Source organism: Desmodus rotundus, chromosome 3, assembly GCF_022682495.2.
Source record: "Desmodus rotundus isolate HL8 chromosome 3, HLdesRot8A.1, whole genome shotgun sequence".
In the NCBI taxonomy this organism is placed as follows: Eukaryota; Metazoa; Chordata; class Mammalia; order Chiroptera; family Phyllostomidae; genus Desmodus; species Desmodus rotundus.
The window spans coordinates 107,685,557-107,711,003 of record NC_071389.1 but is presented as its reverse complement, the minus strand read 5'-3'; the positions used below and the strand labels follow the sequence as shown (position 1 = coordinate 107,711,003).

Below are 25,447 nucleotides of genomic sequence, written 5' to 3'. Positions count from 1 at the left end.
GGGAATGAAACTCATTTTATCCAGAGGGGGCAAGACTAACAGTGAAGTAGAATATTTATTTAGTTAAGGTGTGGGGTGGGCTTTTTTTTTTTTTTTGAAGTAGATTATTACCATATGCATTTATATGTTGGAAGTTGTAGGGTAACTGCTAACAGATGCAGAAGTTGTAATTCTTTAGGTACTGTAAGACCCTTTGGTTTAAAGTTGGAGTGTCTCATGATCATTTAAAAACTGAAGGCTTGAAATTTCATCTTTTTATTTCTAATTCCCTCTCTTAAAAATTGAAAGGCAGTTTAGTGCAATAGAGAAATTGCTTTTCTATTCCAGGTCCTGTCACTTACTAGCTTTGTGACTTTAGGTAAACTATCTAAATCTCTCTGAATCATAGTTTAACTGTAAAATAAAAGGAATATCAGCCTTGCCACAGTTGTTTTTCAGACCGAGACTCTCGTCTATGCAGTGACTGTTTAATTACTGTTCCATAGAGATATAATAGTTACAATAAAAGAGATTGTAACACACCTTTCATAGAAATAGTAAGCCTTTAATTTAAAGTGGATTGCAAATTATTATTCCACAGAGATGGTGTAAAGTTTACTTAAAGTGGATTGTACGAATAAGGGGTAGAAGGAATGAGAAGTTCTGGATTCTCTAGTCTTGGTAATGAAGGTCTCTAACATAATCATATATGCATCTACTTTACATGCCTTTTCTCTATGAATATCCTATGATATAGGTAGGACATGTATCTGTTCTTAGTAACTTTTAAGAAAATTAATAACTTTGTGATCTATATAGAGTGGAGTAATAATATACCACATGTTAGTGATTTTCCTAAGTATTCTTAAAGTGCCAATTCCCATTCCTGTCTTTCCAAAACTGTAATTGTCCAAAACAGGAAAGTGTAAGTATATATGTGGAATGCTTTCTTTTTCTCCCAGCTTTAGTGAGATATTGTAAACATATAACATATGTAAGTTTAAGGTGTATGATTTGGCATACATTTATTGCAAAATGATTACCACAATAAAGGTAGTTAACACCTCCACCCCATCACATAATTACCTTTTTTTTTTCTTTTGGTGGTAACCTTTAGGATCTACTCCCTTATACAGTATTGTTCATTATAGTCACTGTACTGCACATTAGATCTCCAGAATTTATTCATTTTATAGCTGGCAGTTTGTATCCTTTGACCAACTTCTCCCCATTTCTGTCACTCCCCAGCTCCTGGCAACCATTGTTTGGCTCTCTATTTCTTTGAGTTGGGCTTTTTTAGATTCCACATAAAAGTGAGATCATACAGTGTTTAACTTTTTTCTGTCTGACTTATTTGTATACTGCCCCTAGGTCCATCCATGTTGTTACAAATTACAGGATTTCCCTTTTTTATGGCTAAAAAAATATTCCATTGTCTGTGTATGTGTCACGTTTTCTTTATCCATTCATCTGTCAATAGATATTTAGGTTGTTTCCATGTCTTGATTATCCTGAATAATGTTTCAGTGAACATGGGAGTGTAGATATATCTCTTTTGAGATAGTGATTTCATTTTCTTTGGATATATATTCAGAATTAAAATTGCTGGATCATGTGGTAGTTCTGTTTTTAATTTTTTGAGGGATCTCCATATTGTTTTCCATTATAGTTGTACCATTTACATTCTTACCAGCAGTGCACACCTCTACCAGTACTTGCTGTATTTTTGATAATGCCATTGTAACAGGTTATTTGAATCTCAATCAAATAGGTGATATCTCATGTGGTTTTGATTGCATTTCCCTGATTATTAGTGAAGGTGAGCACTTTTTCATGTCCCTGTTGGCCATTTGAATATCTTCTTTCGAAAAATGTTTAAGTCCTTTGTCCTTTTCTATTTATAAAATTCAGATTGGGTTTAAAAAAATTTTGTTTTTGCTATTGAGTTGTAAATGTTCCTTACATATTTTGGTTGTTAACCCCTTATGAGATACATGGTCTGAAAATATTTTCAAACTTTCCATAGGTTGGCTTTTTATTGCATTGTTTCTTTTTTTAAATTATATTTATTGATTATGCTATTACAGTTGTCTTATTTCCCCCCCTTCACTCCACTCCATCCTGCACACCTCCTCCCTCCCACATTCCCCCCTATAGTTCATGTCCATGGGTCATACATATAAGGTATTTGGCTTCTACATTTCCTATACTATTCTTACCCTCCCCCTGTCTATTTTCCACCTATCATCTATGCTACTTATTCTCTGTACCTTTCCTCCCCTCTCCCCCTCCCACTCCCCTGTTGACAACCCTCCATGTGATCTCCATCTCTATGGTTCTGTTCCTGTTCTAGTTGTTCGCCTAGTTTGCTCTTGCTTTTGTTTTAGGTGCAATCGTTAATAACTGTGAGTTTGCTGTCATTTTTACTGTTCCTATTTTTTATCTTCTTTTTCTTAGATAAATCCCTTTAACATTTCATATAATAAGGGCTTGGTGATGATGAACTTCTTTCACTTGACCTTATCTGAGAAGCACTTTATCTTCCCTTCCATTCTAAATGATAGCTTTGCTGGATACAGTAATCTTGGATGTAGGTCCTTGCCTTTCATGACTTGGAATACTTCTTGCCAGCCCCTTCTTGCCTGTAAGGTCTCTTTGGAGAAATCAGCTGACAGTCTTATGGGAACCCCTTTGTAGGTAACTGTGTCCTTTTCTCTTGCTGCTTCTAAGATTCTTTCCTTCTGTTTCATCTTGGGTAATGTAATGATGATGTGCCTTGGTGTGTTCCTCCTTGGGTCCAGCTTCTTTGGGACTCTCTGAGCTTCCTGGACTTCCTGGAAGTTTGTTTCCTTTGCCAGAGTAGGGAAGTTCTCCTTCATTATTTGTTCAAATAAGTTTTCAATTTTTTGTTCTTCCTCTTCTTCTTCTGGCACCCCTATAATTCGGATGTTGGAATGTTTCAAGATGTCCGGGAGGTTCCTAAGCCTCTTCTCATTTTTTTGAATTCTTGTTTCTTCATTCTTTTCTGGTTGGATGTTTCTTTCTTCCTTCTGGTTCACACCGTTGATTTGAGTTCCAGTTTCCTTCCCATCACTATTGGTTCCCTGTACATTTTCCTTTGTTTCTCTTAGCATAGCCTTCATTTTTTCATCTAATTTGAGACCAAATTCAACCAATTCTGTGAGCATCCTAATTACCAGTGTTTTGAACTGTGCATCTGATAGGTTGGCTATCTGTTCGCTGCTTAGTTGAATTATTTTTGGAGCTTTAATCTGTTCTTTCATTTGGGCCATTTTTTTTTGTCTTGGCTTGCCTGTTATGTAAAGGGGTGGAGCCTTAGGTGTTCACCAGGGTGGGGTAGCACTGGTTGCTGTGCTGTGACACTGTATGGGGGGGAGGGGCCCAGAGGGAGCAATGGCGCCTGCTCCACTCTCTGTCGGGTTTCAGTCACTCCCTCCACTACCCACAATGAAACTGGGCCCCTCAGGTGCTGGTTCCCGAGTGGGTGGGCTTGTGCACGCTCTAGGCCTCTGTAGGTCTCTCCAATGACCTCTCCTGTGAGGCTGGGAGTCTCTCCTGCTGCCGCCTCAACCCCCACAGGTGTTTTCAATCAGAGGTTTGAGGCTTTATTTCCCTGAGCTGGAGCCCTGGGTTGTGTGGTCTGTTTTCGCTCCCCCGCTGTTCCTTCCAGTTTATCTGTGCGCGAATGTGGGGCCGTGGGGTCTGCTAGCGGTCGCACTGCCTGCCCGGTTCATTCCACAGTCCACAAATCTCTGGGTCTGGCCACATCGCTAAGAGTCCTGTCTGGCCGGCTGCCCATCTCCGCCCCTCCTACCGGTGTGGAAAAGTGTTTCTTCTTTATCTCCTTGGTTGTTGGACTTCCGTGTGGTTCGATTTTCTGTCAGTTCTGGTTGTTTTTTTAAAAAAAATTGTTGTTGTCCTTCTTTTGGTTGTGCGAGGAGGTGCAGTGTGTCTACCTATGCCTCCATCTTGGTTTCTCCTGATTGTTTGTTTTGATGTGTTTTTTAGTTTGATATAGTACCACTTGTTTATTTTTGCGCATTTTTGGTATTCAGAAAATTGTTTCCAACACCGGTGTCAAGGAGCTTTCCCTCTATCTTTTCTTCTAGTTGTTTTAGAGTTTTGGGTATTTGTGTGGAAAAATGAACCCTTAATTATTGGCTATATTTAACCCCTCCCTCCATGCCACCCCCCTTTTTTTTGGTTAAACCTATTCAAAGATTGTCTTCTGTAGGGAGCATATTTCTTCTTTCAAAACTGTGTATCCTAAAGGAATATGAATCAATTTTAATATAGTGAAAATCATAAAATTGATAATATATTAGGAAGAACTTTCTTAATGATAAAGTATTTTTAAAGGATACAATGTTTATAAGATGGCTTTATTTATTGTCCTCCGATAGCAATTTAATATTAATTCATTTTGCAAATTTTTTTAGGCTTAGGTACTTATTTTTAGTTCAGTGGATCTTACCTAAAGTCGAGTAAGAAAAGACATTGACCATAGATATTTGAATTCTGGCATGTTCAGTAATAGTTTTCTTCATATTTTATATCAGCTAATACAATAAAAGAGAAAATTGGATATAAATTTCTAAGAAGCATTTGAAATAAACATGCTACATTAAAAATAACTAGATTCTGATATTGTACTCTTATTTTTGAAAACCATTCTATTTTTATTAGGAAAAGATAAGGAGTAGATGCCATAAGGGTTTTGCTTGAGAGGAGAAAGACTAACCTCTTCCATTCAGTCAACCAGATAACACAAGATTAACATTTTGGTATATTTTATTGTCTTATATTCTGTGTGTGTATATATAAGTACTCACAATTATACTGTAAATAAAAATGTGTTCCCTTTTCACTTCCCATTGTAAATAGTTATCACACCATTATTTAATATTTATTATCCTCATTCTCTGCAGCCTTTTATCATGGAAAATTTCTTAACTTTGATAAAAGAGGAGAGGAGAGTATAATAATCCCCTATCACTCAGCTTCAATAATGATCAATGTTTGTCAAGTCTTATTTTGTCCCTCTTTCCAGTTTTTGTTTTGATTTGCTAGAGAATAAAATAAATCCCAGACATTAATTACCATGATTTTTATTTATTTCATAGTATTCAGAATTTAATCATTCTTCTACTGGGCGTTTCACATTGTTTCTAATTTTTTGTGATTAAAATAACACTTAATACTTGTACATAAATGAACGTAATGATGACTGATCATCTTTACATACAAATCTACAGGTGTTTCTGATTATTTTCTAAAGCGACACTCAAAATTGCAGTCACTAATTTAAAAGATAACCATTAAAGATTATTATTATTTTTTTTTAATTGTTATTTAATTACAGTTGTATGCCTTTTCTCCCCATCCCTTCATCCCACCCCAGGTGAACCCATTTCCCTCCTCCCTCTCCCCCCTCCCCCTTGGATTTGTTCATGTGTCCTTTATAGTAGTTCCTGTAATCCCCTCTACCCACTGTCCCCGCCCCCACCCCCCACCCCCGCCCTTGCTATTGTTACATTGTTCTTAACTTCAATGTCTCTGGCTATATTTTGTTTGCTTTTTCCTTCTATTGCTTATGTTCCACTTAAAGGTGAGATCATATGGTATTTGTCCCTCACTTCCTGGCTTATTTCACTTAGCATAATGCTCTCCAGTTCCATCCATGCTGTTGCAAAGGGTATAAGCTCCTTCTTTCTCTCTGCTGTGTAGAATTCCATTGTGTAAATATACCATAGTTTTTGGATCCACTCGTTTGCTGATGGGCACTTGGGTTGCTTCCAGTACTTGGCTATTGTAAATTGTGCTGCTATGAACATTGGGGTGCACAGATTCTTTTGGATTGGTGTTTCAGTGTTCTTAGGGTATAATCCCAGCAGTGGAATTACTGGGTCAAAGGGCAGTTCCATTTTTAGTTTTCTGAGGAAATTCCATATTGTTTTCCACAGTGGCCTCACCAGTCTGCATTCCCACCAACAGTGCACGAGGGTTCCCTTTTCTCCGCATCCTCTCCAACATTTGTTTGTGGATTTGTTTATGATGGCCATTTTGACCCTTGTGAGGTGGTATCTCATTTTGGTTTTAATTTGCATCTCTCTGATGGCTAGTGATGCTGAGCATCTTTTCATATGTCTCTGGGCCTTCTGTATGTCTTCCTTGGAGAAGTGTCTGTTTAAGTCCTTTGCCCATTTTTTAATTGGGTGGTTTGTCTTCCTGGACTGGAGTCGTGTGAGTTCTTTATATATTTTGGAGATCAGGCCCTTGTCTGAGGTATCATTGGCAAATATGTTTTCCCATATTGTTGGTTCTCTTTGTAATTTGGTGCTGTTTTCTTTAGCCATGCAGAAGCTTTTTATTTTGATGAGGTCCCATTTGTTTATTCTTTCCTTTATGTCCCTTGCTTTAGGGGATGTGTCTGTGAGGATGTTGCTGCGTGGAATGTCTGAGATTTTCCTGCCAATGTTTTCCTCAAGGACTTTTATGGTGTTACGGCTTATATTTAAGTCTTTTATCCATCTTGAGTTTATTTTCGTGTATGGCGTAAGTTGGTGATCGAGTTTCATTTTTTTGCACGTAGCTGTCCAGATCTCCCAACACCATCTGTTGAAGAGACTGTTTTTGCTCCATTTTATGCTCCTGCCTCCTTTGTCAAATATTAATTGATCGTATAGATTTGAGTTTATTTCTGGGCTCTCTATTCTGTTCCATTGGTCTATGTGCCTGTTTTTATGCCAGTACCAGGCTGTTTTGATTACCGTGGCCTTGTAATACAGTTTGATATCAGGTATTGTGATACCTCCTGCTTTGTTCTTCTTTCTCAAAATTGCTGCTGCTATTCGAGGTTGTTTATGGTTCCATATGAATTTCTGCAATGTTTGTTCTATATCTGTGAAATATGTCATGGGTACTCTAATAGGGATTGCATTGAATCTATAAATTGCTTTGGGTAGTATGGCCATTTTGATGATGTTAATTCTTCCAATCCATGAACATGGTACATGCTTCCATTTGTTTGTATCTTCCTTAATTTCTTTCTTCAGTGTTGTGTAGTTTTCTGAGTACAGGTCTTTTACCTCCTTGGTTAGGTTGATTCCTAGGTACTTTATTTTTCTTGTTGCTATATCGAATGGGATTTTTTTCCTGATTTGTGTTTCTGCAGTTTCGTTGTTGGTGTACAGGAATGCCTTTGATTTCTGGGTATTGACTCTGTATCCAGCTATTTTGCCAAATTCATTTATCAGGTCGAGTAGTTTTTGAGTGGAGTCTATAGGGTTTTCCATGTACACTATCATGTCGTCTGCAAACAGTGACAGTTTCATTTCCTCCTTTCCAATTTGGATGCCTTTTATTTCTTTTTCTTGTCTGATTGCTGTGGCTAGGACTTCCAATACTATGTTGAATAGGAGTGGTGAGAGAGGGCATCCTTGTCTTGTTCCTGATCTTAGTGGGAAAGCTCTAAGTTTTTGTCCATTGAATGTGATGTTGGCTGTAGGTCTCTCATATGTGGCCTTAATTATGTTGAGGACTGCTCCCTTTATTCCCACTTTGCTGAGTGTTTTTATCAGAAATGGGTGCTGTATCTTATCGAACCCTTTTTCCGCATCTATTGATATGATCATGTGATTTTTGTCTTTGCTGTTGTTGATGTGATGTATTATGTTTATTGATTTGCAAATATTGTACCATCCTTGCATTCCTGGGATGAATCCCACTTGGTCATGGTGGATGATCTTTTTAATATATTGCTGGGTGCGGTTTGCTAATATTTTGTTGAGAATTTTAGCGTCTATGTTCATCAGCGATATTGGCCTGAAGTTTTCTTTCTTCGTTGTGTCTTTATCTGGTTTTGGGATTAGGATGATGTTGGCTTCATAAAAAGAGTTTGGGAGTCTTCCATCAGTTTGGATTTTTTCGAATAGTCTGTGAAGGATAGGGGTTAGTTCTTCCTTAAATGCTTTGTAGAAATCTCCTGTGAAACCATCTGGTCCAGGGCTTTTGTGTGATGGGAGTTTCTTGATGACTGCTTCAATTTCCTTTGCTGATATTGGTCTGTTCAGGTTTTCTGCTTCTTCTTCAGTCAGTTTTGGAAGATTATATTTTTCTAGAAATGTGTCCATTTCATCTAGGTTTTCAAATTTCTTAGCATATAGGTCTTCATAGTAATTTCTTACGATCCTTTGTATTTCTGTGGTATCAGTTGTAATCTCTCCACTTTCATTTCTAATTCTGTTTATTTGGATCCTCTCTCTTTTCTTCTTGATAAGCCTACTTAAAGGCTTGTTGATTTTGTTTATCTTTTCAAAGAACCAGCTTCTGGATTCATTGATCCTTACAATTGTGCTTTTAGTCTCTATGTCATTTAGTTCTGCTCTGATCTTGGTTATTTCCTTCCTTCTGCTTGCTCTGGGCTGTCTTTGTTGTTGTTCCTCCAGTTCTTGTAGGCATAGGGTTAGGTTGTTTGTGTGAACTGTTTCTAACTTCTTAAGGTAGGCCTGTATTGCTATGAACTTCCCTCTCAGGACTGCCTTTGCTGTGTCCCATAGGTTTTGGGTTGTTGTGAGTTCGTTTTCATTTGTTTCCAGGAAGTTTTTGATTTCTTCCCTAATCTCGTTCTTGACCCATTCATTGTTTAATACCATGCTATTCAGTCTCCATGATTTTGAGTGTTTTGGGTTTTTACCCTTGGGGTTGGTTTCTAGTTTCATACCCTTGTGGTCAGAGAAGATGCTTGATATGATTTCAATTTTCTTGAATTTGTTGAGGGTTGCTTTGTGTCCTATCATGTGGTCTATCTTTGAAAAAGTTCCATGGACACTTGAAAAGAATGTGTATTTTGCTTCTTTGGGATGAAAAGCTCTGTATATATCAGTTAAGTCCATTTCCTCTAAGGTATTGTTAAGTGACACAATATCTTTGTTAATCTTTTGTTTGGAAGACCTGTCCATTTTTGATAGTGGGGTGTTAAAATCCCCTACTATAATTGTGTTGCTGTCAATATCTTTCTTGAAATCCTCCAAGATTTTCTTTATGTATTTGGGTGCTCCTATGTTGGGTGCATATATATTTATAATGTTTATGTCTTCTTGGTGGATTCTTCCTTTGAGTATTATGAAGTGACCTTGTGGGTCTCTCTTTATGGCCCTTCTTTGGAAGTCTATTTTGTCTGATATGAGTATTGCTACCCCTGCTTTTTTTTCCTGTCCGTTTGCTTGGAAAATTTGTTTCCAGCCCTTCACTTTCAGTCTGTGTAAGTCTTTTGTCCTGAGATGGGTTTCTTGTAGGCAGCATATGTGTGGGTCATGTTTTCTTATCCATTCAGCTGTTCTATGTCTTTTGATTGGAGCATTTAATCCATTTACATTTAAGGTTATTATCGATAGGTAGTTATTCATTGCCATTATTTCCTATCTGTGTTCCTCTGTCTTTCTCTTTTCCTTCCTTTCCTTAAAGCAGTCCCTTTAGCATCTCTTGCAGAGCTGGTTTGGTGGAGCTGTATTCTTTTAGACTTCTTTTGTCTGGGAAGCTCTTTATTTGGTCTTCTATCTTGATTGAGAGCCTTGCTGGGTAAAGTAGTCTTGGTTGGAGGCCTCTGGTTCTCATTACTTGGAATATTTTTTGCCATTCTCTTCTGGCTTGGAGCGTTTCCATTGAGAAGTCAGTTGCTAACCTTATTGGGGCTCCCTTGTATGTTACTTCCTTTTTCTCCCTTGCTGCCTTTAAGATCCTCTCTTTGTCTTGGAAATTTGCCATTTTAATTATATGATGTGTCTTGCAGTGGGTCTCTTTGGGTTCCTCTTGTTTGGGACTCTCTGTGATTCCTGGATTTGGGTGACTTTTTGTCTCCTCAGATTAGGGAAATTTTCCATCATTACTTTTTCAAACAGGTTTTCTATCCCTTGCTCTTCTTCTTCTCCTTGTGGTATTCCTATTATACGGATATTGTTACGTTTCATGTTGTCCTGCATTTCCCTTATTGCCTCTTCATTCTTTCTGAGCCTCTTTTCCTTTTCTTGCTCCTTCGGGGTGTTTTTTTCTACTTTATCCTCCAGCTCGCTGATCCGATCCTCTGCTTCATCAAGTCAGCTTTTAATTCCTTCTACTGTGTTCTTCAATTCAGAAATTGTATTCTTCATTTCCTCTTGGCTCTTGTTGATAGTTTCTATTTCCTTTTTCATGTTGATATAGTTTGCAGTGAGTTCATTGTAGTTTCCTTGTAGTTTCTGGTAGTTCTCTTTGAGCTCAGAGAGCTCAGTGAGCTTCCTGATGACCATTGCTTTGAACTCAGTATCTGATAGTTGACTTGCCTCTTTTTCGGTTAGTATTCTTTCTGAGACTTCCTCCTTTCCTTTCATTTGGGAATTGTTTCTTTGTCTTCCCATTGTTTGTGAGGCTCTTCTTGTTGGCCTCTGCTTCTTAAATTGCTTTGTTCTGAATCCCTGGGTTTATGATATGAACTTCTATGGTAGAATGCCAATGGGATTCGGTGGTGCTGTCTCCTTACTCTCCTGTGCTCACTGGTCTTGAGCTGATGTTTATGTGTTTAACACGGTCTAACTCTAGTCTTTTCAGCACTCCAGGTTTTGTTGTCGCACCTGTGGGAAAAATAGAAAGGGGGGGAGAAAGAAAACGAAAAAAAAAAAAACCCCAAAGATGGGAAGGAGGGAAAAAGGAAATAGGAAAGGAGGAAAGGAAGGAAGGAGGGAAGAAGGATTAAAGAAAGATCGGAGGCAAGATAAGAAGGAATTTTAACAAAAATTAAAACATAGAAATAGATAAAAGAAGGCAGGAAGAAGACCGTCAGATCTTTCAGTGTCCTCTATCTTTGGTCTCTGATCTTCGTATATGCTGGAATACTGTTGGCTGTTCGCTCTGCTCCTCAGATCAGCTAGGTATTTCCCTGGCGTTGCGGGGAAGTGGATTCCGCTCCCACCTATGTTGCCGCCATCTTCCGACTTAAAGATTATTTTTTGTAATCATGAAAATAATACACTTTAATTGTGGACATTTTGATAAATAAATTTTTTAAACAGAAAAGAAAAATGACATCAGATTGTTTCCAAGGAATCCCTATGTCTTAGTCTTTTTGTAAAGTTGCTCTAACAAAATCCCATAAGCTGGGTGGCTTATAAACAACTGAAATTTATTTTTTACAGTTCTGGAAGCTGGGAAGTCCAAGATCATGGCAGATTTTGTGTGGTGATTGGTGAGGACCCACTTCCTGGTTCATAGATGGGCACTTCCTTGCTGTGTCTTCACATGGGGGAAGGGTCTAGGGATCTCTCTAGGGTCTCTTTTATAACAACACTAATTTCACGCATGAGGGCTCTACTCATTACCTAGGTACCTCCTAAAGGCCCCACATCCTAATACCATCATCTTTGGGGGTTAGGATTTCAGTATATACATTTTGGGGGTATACAGAAATTCAGATTATAGCACCCTACATCCATCTATCAGCATTTCTTCAGTTTACTTCTTAGTCAGAAGTGGGAGTGGTTTCAGTGGTTCTCAGAGGCTCTGCCCAGAAGAGGGCAATGCTACCATTTAGTTGATTTATAAAATATATGGCTTTGTAGTTAACTAGCAACTTAAAACTAGCAGCATTCCAAGTACTTACCAGGAAGTAGTATCTAAAGCAAATTGTCTATGACTTTGTTGGTATATGGTAGATTATTCTACTAGTTCAAATCATCCTGTAAAATCCACAGACAGGATGTCATTCTGAACTGTATCCCATTTCTACCTCTGCAGAATTGTTTTTACTGAACTGTATAATATGGTCTTTTTCATTTGATGTTTATGAGAAACAGTCCTGAGAAACTTGCCTTTTTTTTTTTTTTAACCATATGAAGATGCCCAGGAGAAATTGCAGTGCTTTATATACTCTATTGGCCTCTTACAAAGTTAAAGAAAGAAGACTGGAGCCCTGGCCACATGGCTCAGTTGGTTGGAGCATTGTCCCATGCACCAAAAGGTTATGGGTTTGATTCCCAGTTAGGGCACATACCTGGGTTGGGGTTTGATCCCCAGTTGAGGCACTTATGGGAGGCAACCAATTGATGTTTCTCTCTCACATTAATGGGTTCTCTCTCTCTCTCTTCCCCCTACACCAAAAGCAATAAAAACGTATCTTCTAATGAGGATTAACTTAAAAAAAAAAAAAAAAAACTGGAAATGTAAGTGTGTTTTATTTCTTCATGTTGTGCTTGGTGACTTTTAGGTGACTAATACAAAATAAATTACTATCTCTGTGAAAAAAAACCAGTCAACTTGAGCATTATCTAACAGATTTTTAGAGCTGAGCCAATTTTATTTGGTCTTGCCTTTTGTTATGAATAGGTAAATAAAAATAAGTGTGACAGAGATTGACACTTTGAAAGTTATTTAGGAACACAGAAACTCCATTAATGTTAGTGCTTTAAAATAATTAAATATTTGAATTTTCCTTCTCTTTCAGTTCCTGGAATAGATGGAGGTGCTTTAACTGATACCAGTCTCACAGATTCCTATTTCAGCACTAGCTTTATTGGAGTCAATGGATTTGGAAGCCCTGTAGAAACAAAGTATCCCTTGATGCAGGTATTATTAGTATGAGTTTATATGGCACAAAACAGTGAAGTTTATTCTGGGGGTGGGGAGCATTTAAAGTCTTCATTTATTCCTAAATGTGTTTGTCAGGAGGTGGGATTTTAGATAACAAGGTAGGTGGGATATAGTTAAGCCATCTCATCTCCTTTTAGGGTTAGAGTCAGGGTGAACTTTCAAGGGTGGGAGTGGGGTTGGGATGACCATGGAGTATGTAGAGGATGGAAAGAGACTAGTTTCACTCCTCTGTGTGTTTTGTGGTTATGGAATGAAGGCCTTTCAGGATGGAGAGACATCATAGGGGTTATGGAGTATGTTGAAAATACGTATGTTTAGAGAACAGAGAATAGCCTAATTTTGTAGAATCTATAAGGTACATGAAGTATAATATGCATTGGGAGAAGATATTAGAGAACATTATTGGCTTTATACATAGTCATTTCAAATCTTACTGGATAGATACTGGAATTTAAATTTTGTGGACAAGGAAACTTAGTAGTTACATGTTTTGTCTAGGCTGATAAATTAGAGATGTGTAATTCAAAATAGGTCTGCAGCTTTGGTTTTAAATACCTAGCTAGTGAGTAAAATTTTCATTTGATGTGTTATACAGAGTATTTGGAAGTTTGCATAGATTGTTGTTACCCAAGCACCAGTGATCAGAATATTAGTAATGTGAAAAACGGGTAGGAGGGGAAGAAGCAGAGAGGGTCAGTCTTAACTTTTCAGTTGAATATTCTTAATTCTAGTGATATTTTTTGTATATATGTATATATATATATTCTTTTTCAGAGAATGACTAATAGTAGCAGCTCCCCAAGCCTTCTAAATGACAGTGCCAAGCCATATGCAGGCCATGGTAAGACTTGGTTCCTTTTCCTCTTCTATATGTGTATTTCTGACTCTAAAAACAGTATGTCCATTGTGGAAATTTTGAACATTATGGACAAGTGTCAGGAAGAAAATAAAAATAATTGATTATTTTATATTCAGAGAATGATTAAGATTTGTATTCCTCATGTATATGGTACATAATTCTTAAGTATGTATGTACATAATAATACTTTAAGGTTACATTAAATATATTTTTAATGGATGCTTCTTGATAATTATAAATTGAATTCTCTTGTTTTCATAATTTACTGGACTATTTTTCTTCTATTTTTTAAAAAATAAAAATTAATTATACTCCAATATTTGATTATGTATATGAATCCATGTTCATATTTTGAGTTATTTCTTTTTGAAACATTCTTAGATACAGAATTATTGTTTCAAAGATTATGGACATTTTTAAGACTTCTGATATAGAAGTTCCAGATATCTTTTCCTATTTTATTTTATTTTTTAAAAAATATTTTATTTATTTATTTTTAGAGAGAGAGGAGGGGAGGGAGAAAGAGAGGGAGAGAAACATTAATGTGTGGTTGCCTGTAGCACATGCCCCACTGGGGACCTGGCCTGCAACCCAGGCATGTGCCCTGACTGGGAATTGAACTGGGGACCCTTTGGTTCACAGCCCGTACTCAGTCCACTGAACTACACCAGCCAGGTTTTTTCCTATTTTAAAAATAAATGTGGAAGGGTGATTTAAAAAAAAAAAGGTATATAACAATTGAGTATTAATACTCTGCATCAGTAAAATGTTAACAATTATTAAAAAATGATGACATCAAGAATTTATGTGTTTGATTATTTCCTGTGATAGACATTTTGTGCTTGTGTGCCAGTTTTCTATAACTATTTGGAAATCTCATTCTTTATTTCTTTTGCTGTAGAAAACTATAGCAACATGTTAATATATTGAATAAAATTATTATAAGCTAATTTGTAGAATTATAGTATTTTTTGGCATTCCCAATGAGTTTATATGCTGACTTTTATGCTCTATTAAAGGTAGCATAAAGGATGAATAAATTTACCTATTTTAAGTGCCTTGAATGTATGTTACATAAAAATATCTATATCTTGCTATTTTATTAGTTTCTTTCTGTTTGAATTATTACTTATGTTAAATTAATGTTAATCCTATTGAAGGATACGCTAGGAAAATTCAGGCATAAAAAGCCAGAGATATTAAGCAGCAATCTTTGTGTACTACATTGTGAACAAAATTAAGGTTTCTTTAAATGAGACTATGTACTATATTTTTAAAGGATTTTACACACAGTTTAAAGAGAAACATAAGATTAACTTAAAGGTCAGAAATGAAGATAAAATATTTTAATGTATATCATACACACCTTTTCAGAAACTTTTCTGACTTAAGTTTGTAATTTCTGGCCATAGAGTAATAGAACTCTGAATCTACAAAATTTTTATGTTTGTGTTTTATAACTTAATTTATCTTTTTTAGTAAGAATATCAAATATCTGGTGATAAACTTAAAAATATGGACTGTTTTGTAGAGTAGATGATTTTAGGGCCTTGCCTGAGTGTTAAATTCCAAGTCTGACCACTCAGAGTATGGCTGACTACCTCCCCTTTCACCCCCTTTTTAAATTTTTTTCATGATTTTGTCTCTAAACATTTATTGCAGGTAGACTTTCTTCATAAACACATTTCTAATGTGTTTATGATGTGGTTAAGAGTCACCTTTTTTTTTTTTTTTCTCTATTTGATTATTCTTTTATTTTTACGCAACCAGAAGCATCCTAATCAGCGTAGCTTCTGGATAAATGCGTACTGAGTATTAGCTAAATCAAGTATTCTTCAATTTGTGTTTCATTCACTCAGAAAATATTTGAACATCCACTGTATGTGAGACATTGAGTTTAACTATTAGTGTAGTATGTGATTATCATTACTTTTGTAAGTATCGCAAACAAAATCTTGTTATTAGATTTGTGGGTTACTGGAGCTGTGTGTGTGGAAACTTATGTAACTTACCTTCCAGATCCTCTAACTTCACCTGCTTCATCCTTGTTTAATGACTTTGGTGCCCTCAACATCTCTCAGAGAAGAAAGGTAGGTACAATTGAAACTTTGAAGCTAAATGGAATGTAGAGGTGATATTGGTGGTTATCTACATCATGGTCAATATTATCTTAAGTGGGGAGAGGGCTTTTGATGGACTGTAATGTTTTTCTTTCTTTTTGTTTACCCTTTTCTTTGTTATATATCCCCTGTATGTAGAATTTTATTTCATCTCTGTGCATGGAATAGAAATGTTTTATGTAAAGGCTTGAAATCCTTCGGTTTATTTTTGCTTATTTTCCGTATTTAAGATACTCTCTTTTTAAGATAACATCGACTTTAATGTTGTAGTTGCTGTTGATTCATTTTAGGTGTATTGATCATGTTTTAACATTATTTTCTGACTGCTATGTCTAATTTTCAAAGATTTCTTCCATAATTTAAACTCCTTGTTACAAGGCAAACTTAAAATCTTCAACTTTTCGTAATTGGCCCAACTGTTTAAAAATAGTTTAAAATCTCTTTTTCCCCCTCATACATTTTAATTATATTATATTGAATTTATTGGGGTGACATTGGTTAATAAAATAAAATCTCTTCATACTAGAAATTTAATTTAGTTTTATTTGGAATTGAGGTTGACAGACCTTGCATAGATTTTTAAAAAAAGATTTTATTCATTTTTTAGGGAAAGAGGGAGGAAAGGAGAGAAACATCAATGTGAGAGAGAAGCATCTATTGTTAGCCTCTCATGTACCCCCAACTGGGGACCCAGGCTGGAACCCAGGCATGTGCCCTGACTGGGAATCAAACTGGCGACCTTTTGGTTCACATGCTGTTGCCCAGTCCCAGTACTGAGTCACACCAGCTAGGGCAACCTTGCATAGATTTTGAGGTTTGTCATAGGGACTGATTCTGTGACAAGTAAAAATTAAAACTTATTACAGTTTGATTCCTTTGAGTTGTAATGAGAATTACTATGTTAATATTAATAATCGAGAGGGTTTTTTTTGGGGGGGGGGTTAGGATCAATAGCAGTGAAAGATATTCAGGAGGTTGTAAATCTTGGTGGAAATTACTATAAAGTGAATAATAATTCATTTTCCTAAGAAATGAAAGACCCAAAAGAAAAGAGTATTAATTTTAGAAAACCGATAGAAGCTTAAGATGCTTTTAGTAAGAATCTGATCAGAGGGTAGTTTTAATCACCTAGAATTGATAGACAAAAATATATGGGTTTGACTTCATAGACTTCCTTGTAGGCTTTCGCCAAGAACATACTTACCTTTGCTTTATATACAATTTATATCATTTGGGATATGTAGTTTCTAAATCCACATGCTACAGGTTGAACAGAGTTCGACACAAGCGGGTTCATTGGCAATAGTGAGAAGTGATAATAGACAAAGCCTGTCAGTATGGAAGAAAACAGTAAAATACTGAAAAGCAGAAAACAACCTAGAAATCAAGTTATTTGGACCTATTGGATTGGCCAGCCTAAAAGTTTGTTTGGTATTTTCATTAAGATGGCTCTAGTAACGCTTAGTTGCCTTTAACTTCATTCAAAACAATTTTGTTACATCGTATAGTGACAGCTGTCATATTAGCATGCATTTAAAAAAAATCAAAAGCCAGCCTAAAAGTTTGTTTGGTATTTTCATTAAGATGGCTCTAGTAACGCTTAGTTGCCTTTAACTTCATTCAAAACAATTTTGTTACATCGTATAGTGACAGCTGTCATATTAGCATGCATTTAAAAAAAATCAAAATTGGTAAATTTTTGTGTAGGCATTTTAATATTGAAGATACAAGAAAATAAGCAACATTTTTGGCATATTATGCTTTACCATTTCAAGAAAGGTAAAAATGCAACTGAAATGCAAAAAAAGATTTGTGCAGTCTGTGGAGAAGATGCTGTGAGTGCTTTGCCAAATTTTGTGTGGGGCATTTCCCACTGGATGTTGCTCCAGGGTCGGGTAGACCAGTTGAAGTTGATAAAATTGAGTGATCAGATCGAGACATTAATTGAGAACAGTCAACATTATACCACACAGGAGATAGCCAAATATACTCCAAATATCCAAATCCCTAAAGTTATTGGTGAAAATGAAAAATGTGTCTTTTATTTTATGAAAAAAACTGTATGACTTTTTGGCCAACCCAGTATTTAGTATGGGGGAAAGAGAAAGCCCGTAAGTGGTCATAGGTGTCCCTGTAATGGCCTTTTCACATCTTTGAACTAATAATTGGTTAACTGTGATGAGTAGCATTTTTGATGTATGAATAGGAAGTTAAAGTAGAATGGCAAATACAAGTATTCCTAATATGAGGGTTTGGTTCACTGTATCTTATAGCTGAAATATATGATTTAGAGCTACTGATGTTATTTTTGAGAAAATAGTAAAAATTCCTGGAGATTAGAGAAAGGAGGATACAGTGCCTGTTCTTTAAAAATGCACTTTAGTAAAGGAAAATAATAAAAGGAAATGTTACTACAAATGTGACCTCAGTATTTGGAGAGATATTAATAGGATATATCCTAATGGAAGCAGATAAATGTTAGTGAAATGAGTACTTTGCTGCAATTTTTGAGGCCCTGGATCTCTAGCTTTGTAATCTTGGGCCAGCTTTCTAGACTGTAATCTTCACATTTGTGAAGTGATGAGCATGGCCTGTATAATTGCTTTCTTTCATCTCTAAAATTCATTGTGTTTCTAAACTGAAAGGACCTTATGTGTCAGTCTCTACTTAGAAATTTAGAGTTCACAGAATATACAGTGTCTGGCAGAAGTAACTCTGCTTGAATGTGGTTAGTAGGGTAATAGGGTAATAATACTAGTGTAATAATTTATAGTTTTAATTGAACGTTTCATCTAAAATGTCATATGGTGTGCTTGAATGTGATATTGTTATGTTACAGAATTACATGCTTATGATTTTTAAATAAAAGATTTTATAATAAAAAGGTGTTACTTGTGCTGGACCCTGTATTTTAGAAGGACCATATTTTCTTGCCATTCACATCTAAAAAAAGTATGTAGGGACATAGAGTTTTTTCAGCAGTGGGCTATATGTATATATTTAGTAATCTATAAGGGTACAGGTTGCATATATTTTAAAATTATTAATGGTTGAGTTGAGAAGGGTTAAAATCTCTTGGTATTAGAAATACTCTTGGCATAAGAATATTGCAAGCTAAACATTGTGAACTGAGGGCATATTTTGTTGTAATTTATAGTGTCTGTTTAATGTAATTTTAGTGGAAGTAACTCAAATTTATGTAAAATAATTCCATGTTGATCTAAGCAGCTACCATGATTACTCAGTGACATTTTATTTTATAATGATATTGGAGAAATGGTAGTTAGGCCATACTTATTGTTTAGTACTGTTTCATAGCTAGTTAGGTAAATTTTCTTCTGAACTCTGGATTGGACCAATCCCTGGGCCAGGCATGTTGCTTTTTTTGCCTGTCAGTGTGTGAATTATTGGGCTCAGATTAGTTAAGTATTTTTACTATAGGCAGTCTTTCATGTGCTATGTGGAGAATTTAAGAATGGACTGATATTTTTCCTGCTTCCTCAAATCTAATTGAAGAGGCAATACATAAACCTACTAGAGAACATTTATACAGCAGCACGTTAATTAGTGCCAATTTAGGTATCTGATGATTGCTAAGAAGCAGTGAGTTCTCCAGATCCTGAAGAGTTTATAGAGAACTTCTGTAACAATTTGATAATACAGCAGCATCAGATTATATGATCATTTTTTCCAGCAATTCATCTTCATTTTATAAAAGTATAAAACCATGATATATAGAAAACTTTTTAAAAAGTGATCTTTCATAATTTAAAAACTTTTTTTCACATTAAGAATACATAATTTTATAAATCGAACAAGTAACTATTATTTATTGTTGGCCAAGGGTGGTGATGGAAGAAACTGAATTATGGCTATATAGCCTGTGGGGAGTAAAGCCCCCAAAACACTGGAGGTGGAGTTTTCTTGAAAATGGGAGTTAATGGGAGATCAATACATGAGGAGACCTTAACAGCAAGATACGTAAGGTTGAGAACTAATGTCATAAGAAAAGACTTGAGAGTGAATCACAAATGTGATCTAGTCAGCAGTAAAATTTTTGGTAAGAAATCTTTTGGGAAAAAATCTTTATAGTAAAGTTAAATGTTGAAGTACAATTTCTTAAATGAAGCAATTCAGCACTGTGACATCTTGCTGACTATTTTTGGTAAGCTTGTGAGTTTTTATGAGAATGACTTGCTACTACTGTGCTAACGAGACACCTAGCTTGTGAGTTTTTATGCAGGGCATCCCCAGATAATTGAGACAAATCCTAGGAAAAGTTTAAAGTTAGTGTCTGGCATTCTTGGCTTCCCCTTTTATATCTTTCTTGACCCTTTCCCCCCCTCTTTCGGTCATCTATCTAGTCATTATCCTATTCAGCTTCCTCTCTCTCCACATAAAGGCATAAAAGCCTTTAGTGCCTGTCTTTTACTTAATTGTGCTTTAGGATGCTATTTCCATCATTATACAGCTTTACCGAGGCATTTGTCCATTGTGTTTCTAATAGTGGGATAACAGATTTTCAGTTTTGTACATTTTTTAGGCTTTCATAACAAGCTAAGTTCTTTGGGGTTAGGGGACAGAAATTTCTGAAGTATCATGTTTATTTCTTCTGTTCTTGATTTTAAAGCTCTTGGTAGATTAAGGGAGGGAAAGTCAAAACGTTGCTTATCTCATGGTGTTTTATTTGTGAGGAAATTTAGGTGGTGGAGGTCCAGTTCTGGATTATTCTACTTGAGGGGAAAGTTCACTGGCAGGACTTTTCTTCTTCTTTCCCTGTTTATCTCAGTTTGGAACCTCCTTCCCATTGTTCTCTCTCTTAAAAGCAGCTTTCCCTAGTCCTACAATCTCTGTTACAAACTTTACTGGTGATACATATTGTATGTTTTCTGACTGATTTGACATTTAAAATTTTACTTGGAGCATTTCTGTTCTAATGTCTTCAAAAGATGATTTTACATTATTTCTATTCAAGGGAATAAAATATGAAATGACAAAGAAACTGGAAAACATTTATAATAGAGTTCTTTTATGGAGAAAGCTAAAGTAATAGGCAATCTACAATGTAAATCCTTCCTTAATCCTTCTGGTTAGGCCCAGTGTGGAACATCTAAGTAAGTATTCAATATATTTTCTCAAATATTGTTTTACTTAGTATTTAGATTTCCAGGTCAGCCACATCAGTATCTTTTTCCCATAAATATTGTGAAGTAAGGTTTCTATGAAAAATTGTGTTTAGAGTTCCAAATTAATACACTCAGAGCTTTTCTTCTTTTACTGGAATCACCTCCACTTCTGTTCATCTGCATTTGCCAAGCTGTGGGAATGTGCACTCTCTGACTTTGGCCAGATGTAGGGGAGGTTTTAGATTTGGAGATACACATGGGCCCCTTATGGTAATTGATAGAGTTGTTGGAGTCCAAGTTCCCACAGGGGAGTACCGATGGTTCCTTTTTTATGGCTTGCTCAAAGCCTGTTAATGAGTTTTGATTTCTCTCAAACAGCAAACAGTAAGAATAGTAATAACCCAATAGTATTGAGTAATGATTAAGGTTTTAGAGTTTGGAGTTGGATGCCAGGCAATCTGAATTGAAAGTTAAAACTTTCTGTTTCTTCATTTGCAGAATGAGAGTAATACTTAGTACCTAGTATGGAAAGTGGTATGAGGACATTTCCTGTCACAAAAGTGCCTAATAAATGGTAGCTATTACTGGTAGTAATGTAGTGTTAGCCAGGCCTTTCTAGCCTAATTTATTTAATTGTTGTTGAATAAATATTCATTCTGGATGCGGTTGTATTAGAATTGTCCACTGGAAAAGCTGCTCTGAGGATATCCATCTTTTCCTTGAGGTGTTTAGGCCGCTGCTACCACAACATTGCTTTTTTGCCTTCTCCCTGCATAGCTGTTAGCTTCTCAGACATATTCTTTAAATTTGGTGAAAATCCATCTGGGCTTATTTCACGGTGTAGTGACAGGCAGAAACTTGATTTCATTTATATTGATAATGATTTTCTGTGGCTGTTCCAGGTAGTATGGTAAACGTTACTCTTTTATAAATGAAATGTTTTACGTTTTATTATCAATCACCCAACAATTCTTTAAGAGATTTTTTTTTGCATTTTACAGATTTAGAAATGCAAGTTATGAGAGATCAAAGTAATTTACCTAGAATAATATAGATAATTAAATTTCAGAGGAAAAATCTCTCAAGGGCAATATAAGAAGGGTAAAATTACTGAGTATTCTGTAAAGTGAAAAATGGAGAGAGTTAGTGGACATACTGGTAATGTGCAGAGGAGGAGATAAAACATTGATTGGCCTTACGCTTGCTTCTTTTTCCATTGATGTGGTTATCTTTGTAAATTTCTATAAATAGAGTTTCTAGGACAAGAATATGTAATTAAACTTTGATAATTGCCAGATAACCTTTTATAAATGCTGCAGAAATTTATATTCCTACTCATAAGTTCTGGTTTTTTATAGCTTTGAAAACAGAGATGGAAAAAATATTCATATCCTTGTCATTTTATAGGCAAAAATCCCTATTGTTTAAATTTGATTACTCGTGCTGTTGAACTTCTTGTGTTTTGGTGTTTCTTTCATGTCCTGTGCTCATTTTCTGTTGGGCTGTCCTTTTTTAATTCATTGTAAGCTCTTTGTATATTTGATTTAAGCCACTTCTGTCAGATGTTTCAGTCTCTTCCCCCCATTTTGTTTTTTGTCTTGAATTTTACCAGTAATTTATGCTGTCAGTTTTGAATGCCATACTTAGATTCTGATTATCTTTATTAAGTACATTAAAAAAAAGCAAAACATCAAGCTCCTTTTTGTTAAAAAAAAATCTTAATTCCCTGTTTGGTAAGTTTGTGATTTTTGAATTGAAAGAACTGTCATTGTTTTTATGTAAATGAGTCCACTGTCACTTTATTGCTAATGATCTATAGTAATCAACTTCCCTTAGCAAATGGATGTGTTCTCTTTTTTCCTGCATTTTAATTGTCAGAGCTATGGTTTACCTCTACTCAGTCTATTCTTTTCTTAAAAAGCTATGCAAGTAACATTAGATTTAAACTTGTTTTAAAATATGACAGTTCCCATAAACAAAGGCTCAGTTTTGAATGAGTTAGAGTACTCCACATTGAACTTCCGGGATTAAATTTAGATAAAGATGTGCTTTATCTAAACAAATTAGGAGTTCAATTATGCACTTTCTGTACTTTATTTTATAAACTGGTACTTTATGTGTAGTGACTTCTTGCTCTTTTTAAGAAAGGGCTTTCCAAATTTATGATCAAAAAGGAATTTTCTATTGATTTTAAAAAAGATCTCATGAGAGATTTTTATTTTGGAGGCCTCTTTTTTTTAAGTGTGTGGTGCTTTAGTATTTGATACTTCATCATTACCATATTTAAACACCTGGACTGAAACACCATGCCTTTTATATATAATGTGTAATATTGTCTAATTTTAGCTTTGGGGATTTTGAGTTAGTTTTTACCTAATAATGATAATTTAGTAAAACCATGGTGCATTTACCACTTGGACTTGGAAACTAGTAGATCATTCTGAGATTATCTGGTTGGCTTCTTTACATTCTACTCTGATCATTGTATTTACAAAGTATAGTAGCCAATAGTAAGAACTTGGCATTACTGGTGATTCTTCCCCATTTTCCTAGGAAGTAGGGATCAGGAATGAATTCGTAGAGATGAAATTAGAATTTTCATCCACAAACATGTTAGCTTGCATTTTAAGCTAAATTTAACCAGAACTATGTAATTTTCCCCAACTCTATTTAATTCCCAAGATTTGTTCTCCTTGCATTTTGATAATGGGGAGAGCTGCTTAAGTTATTTCTTTGAAGTCTCTGTAGCTGTTGTTTCTCTTTGATCTCATCCATGCCAGTTAGATTCAAAGAGAGATTGATTATTTAGGAATTATGGTTCAGATTATAATAGATTAAGGAATATTATAGAAGGTGGAATAGATTTCTTTGAATTGGAGGCAGAATTCCATAGTTTAGAGTACAAGCTCTGGAGCCCAATCTTACATTAGTTGTGAGATTATGGGCAAGTTATTTTAACCTTTTCTAAACTTCATTTTTTCTTTTTGTCTGTAAAGTTGGTATTATAATAATGCCTTTCTCATAGAATTATGAGCATTAAATACATTAATGGGTATGAAATGCTTGGCATAGTGCCTTGTGCTTGTCAAACGGTGGTTGTTACACTCTTCTATTGCTTATGACTCTAACTTACAAACAGGTTGATTTGTTTCTGAATGTGTGTAAGATTAATTTTGATTAACCACCAATCAATTAATTTTGATTAATTTTAATGAATTTAGTTTAAGTTCAGTTATAGTAACGAGTATTTTGAAGATATTCACCTTGAAGATTAAATTTAAGCAAGGATACACATATAAAGAAATCAGAAGGGAACCTTTTCTTAATCAGCAAATAGACATTTTAGCATGGTGGTTTGTTTTGGTAAGGGACTAAAATTCATATAAAATTTTTTATGATTATTACAGTTGATAGTTTATATTGGAAATAGCTTTCATGACTTAAACACTTTTATTCACTTTCACTTAAAATATTTTAATAACTTGGCACAGTATTTTATTTCTTCACATCTTGTATTCTGGTTCCATTCTGAAGCAAAAGAATCAAAAGAATTTGCAGTTTGGTGTTTCAATTCTTTAGAGATTGAATGTAGTCTTGCTTATTTAGCAACAGTGTCCCACCTGGTCATTTTTTATGACAAAATGCCATTGTAACATTGAAGTTTTAAGAACAGAAGTAATGATTGTTTTGTAGGTTTTCTTAAATATACGTAGATAACACTGGGGTACTTCTCCCCCAGACTCTGACTCACAGTAGAGCTTAAAAATACGTTTGTGTGTGTGTGTATATCCTGTTCTGCTATATTTGATATAAGTCATATCACTGTTTACTTAGCAGTATCCTCTCTTTTCATTCTCTGATCCTTTACATGATTTGTGTATTAACTTCATAAAATAAAAGGCCTTTTTTATTTATAGATGCTTACTTATCCATGAATCTCTAACAGTGACAGTCTGTTTTTCTGTAGACTTCTTTTTATGTAGACATACTCACCCACCCATCTCATCCTAATATTGTCTTTATTTAAACAATGAAAATGTAAGGAACTTAATATACAGGGTCTGGCAGAAGTAACGCCATTGAGTGTGGTTGGTAGGTTATGTGAATGTCTTGCACGAGATGGACAGCATTAGAACATTTTACCTAAAATGTCATATGGTGTGCTTGAGTGTGGTATTGTTATGTTACAGAATTACATGCCTATGATTTTCTAATAAAAGATTTGGTATAGATTACCAGGAGGGAATTATTTGTGCTGGACTCTGTATTTTCATGAAAGGCACACAGTTTATGATAATTCTTGGGTTTACTATTCTAAATTAATTAGGTGTAGGAGCCTTTAAAATCCAGGTGTTCTAACACACCTAATTAACTAATACATTAGGTAGAGGTAGTTCCTGATTATATGGAAATTAATTTTTTTGATTTAAAAGATTCAAATGGTTTTAATTATTTTGGGGTGTATTTTTTTCCAGTGAGTCTACATTGACCACTGGCTAATGGAATTATAATCTTATATTTATTTCTCATCATTACAAACATTTTTAAATATCAGGATATTTACTTAATTGAAGGAAGACCATTGTGAACCAGAAGAGGCTATAAAAGAAATGCAGGTTTATTTCCAAATAAATATATAGTAAACTATAGGCCAGAGGTTTCTATTAGTGGACCCTTGGGAGTGGTAGGAAGTAGGTTGCTGAGTTGTTACTGCAAAAAGATAA

At 35.2% G+C, this 25,447-nt stretch overlaps 1 protein-coding gene across 9 annotated transcripts in view; it reads left to right on the top strand.

Moving 5' to 3' along the window:
- PAN3 (poly(A) specific ribonuclease subunit PAN3) overlaps positions 1–25,447 on the top strand; it is a 148,394-nt gene that overhangs the window by 18,915 nt on the left and 104,032 nt on the right. For all 9 annotated transcript variants that reach the window (XR_008426421.2, XR_008426420.2, XM_053920737.2 and 6 more), the window contains 3 exons: positions 12,473–12,594; positions 13,393–13,459; positions 15,497–15,567. Coding sequence is in view for 7 of the 9 variants with exons in the window: in XM_053920737.2 (XP_053776712.1) it covers positions 12,473–12,594; positions 13,393–13,459; positions 15,497–15,567 (260 nt within the window). In the remaining 2 variants the exon portion in view is untranslated. The remainder of the gene's footprint in view (positions 1–12,472; positions 12,595–13,392; positions 13,460–15,496; positions 15,568–25,447) is intronic.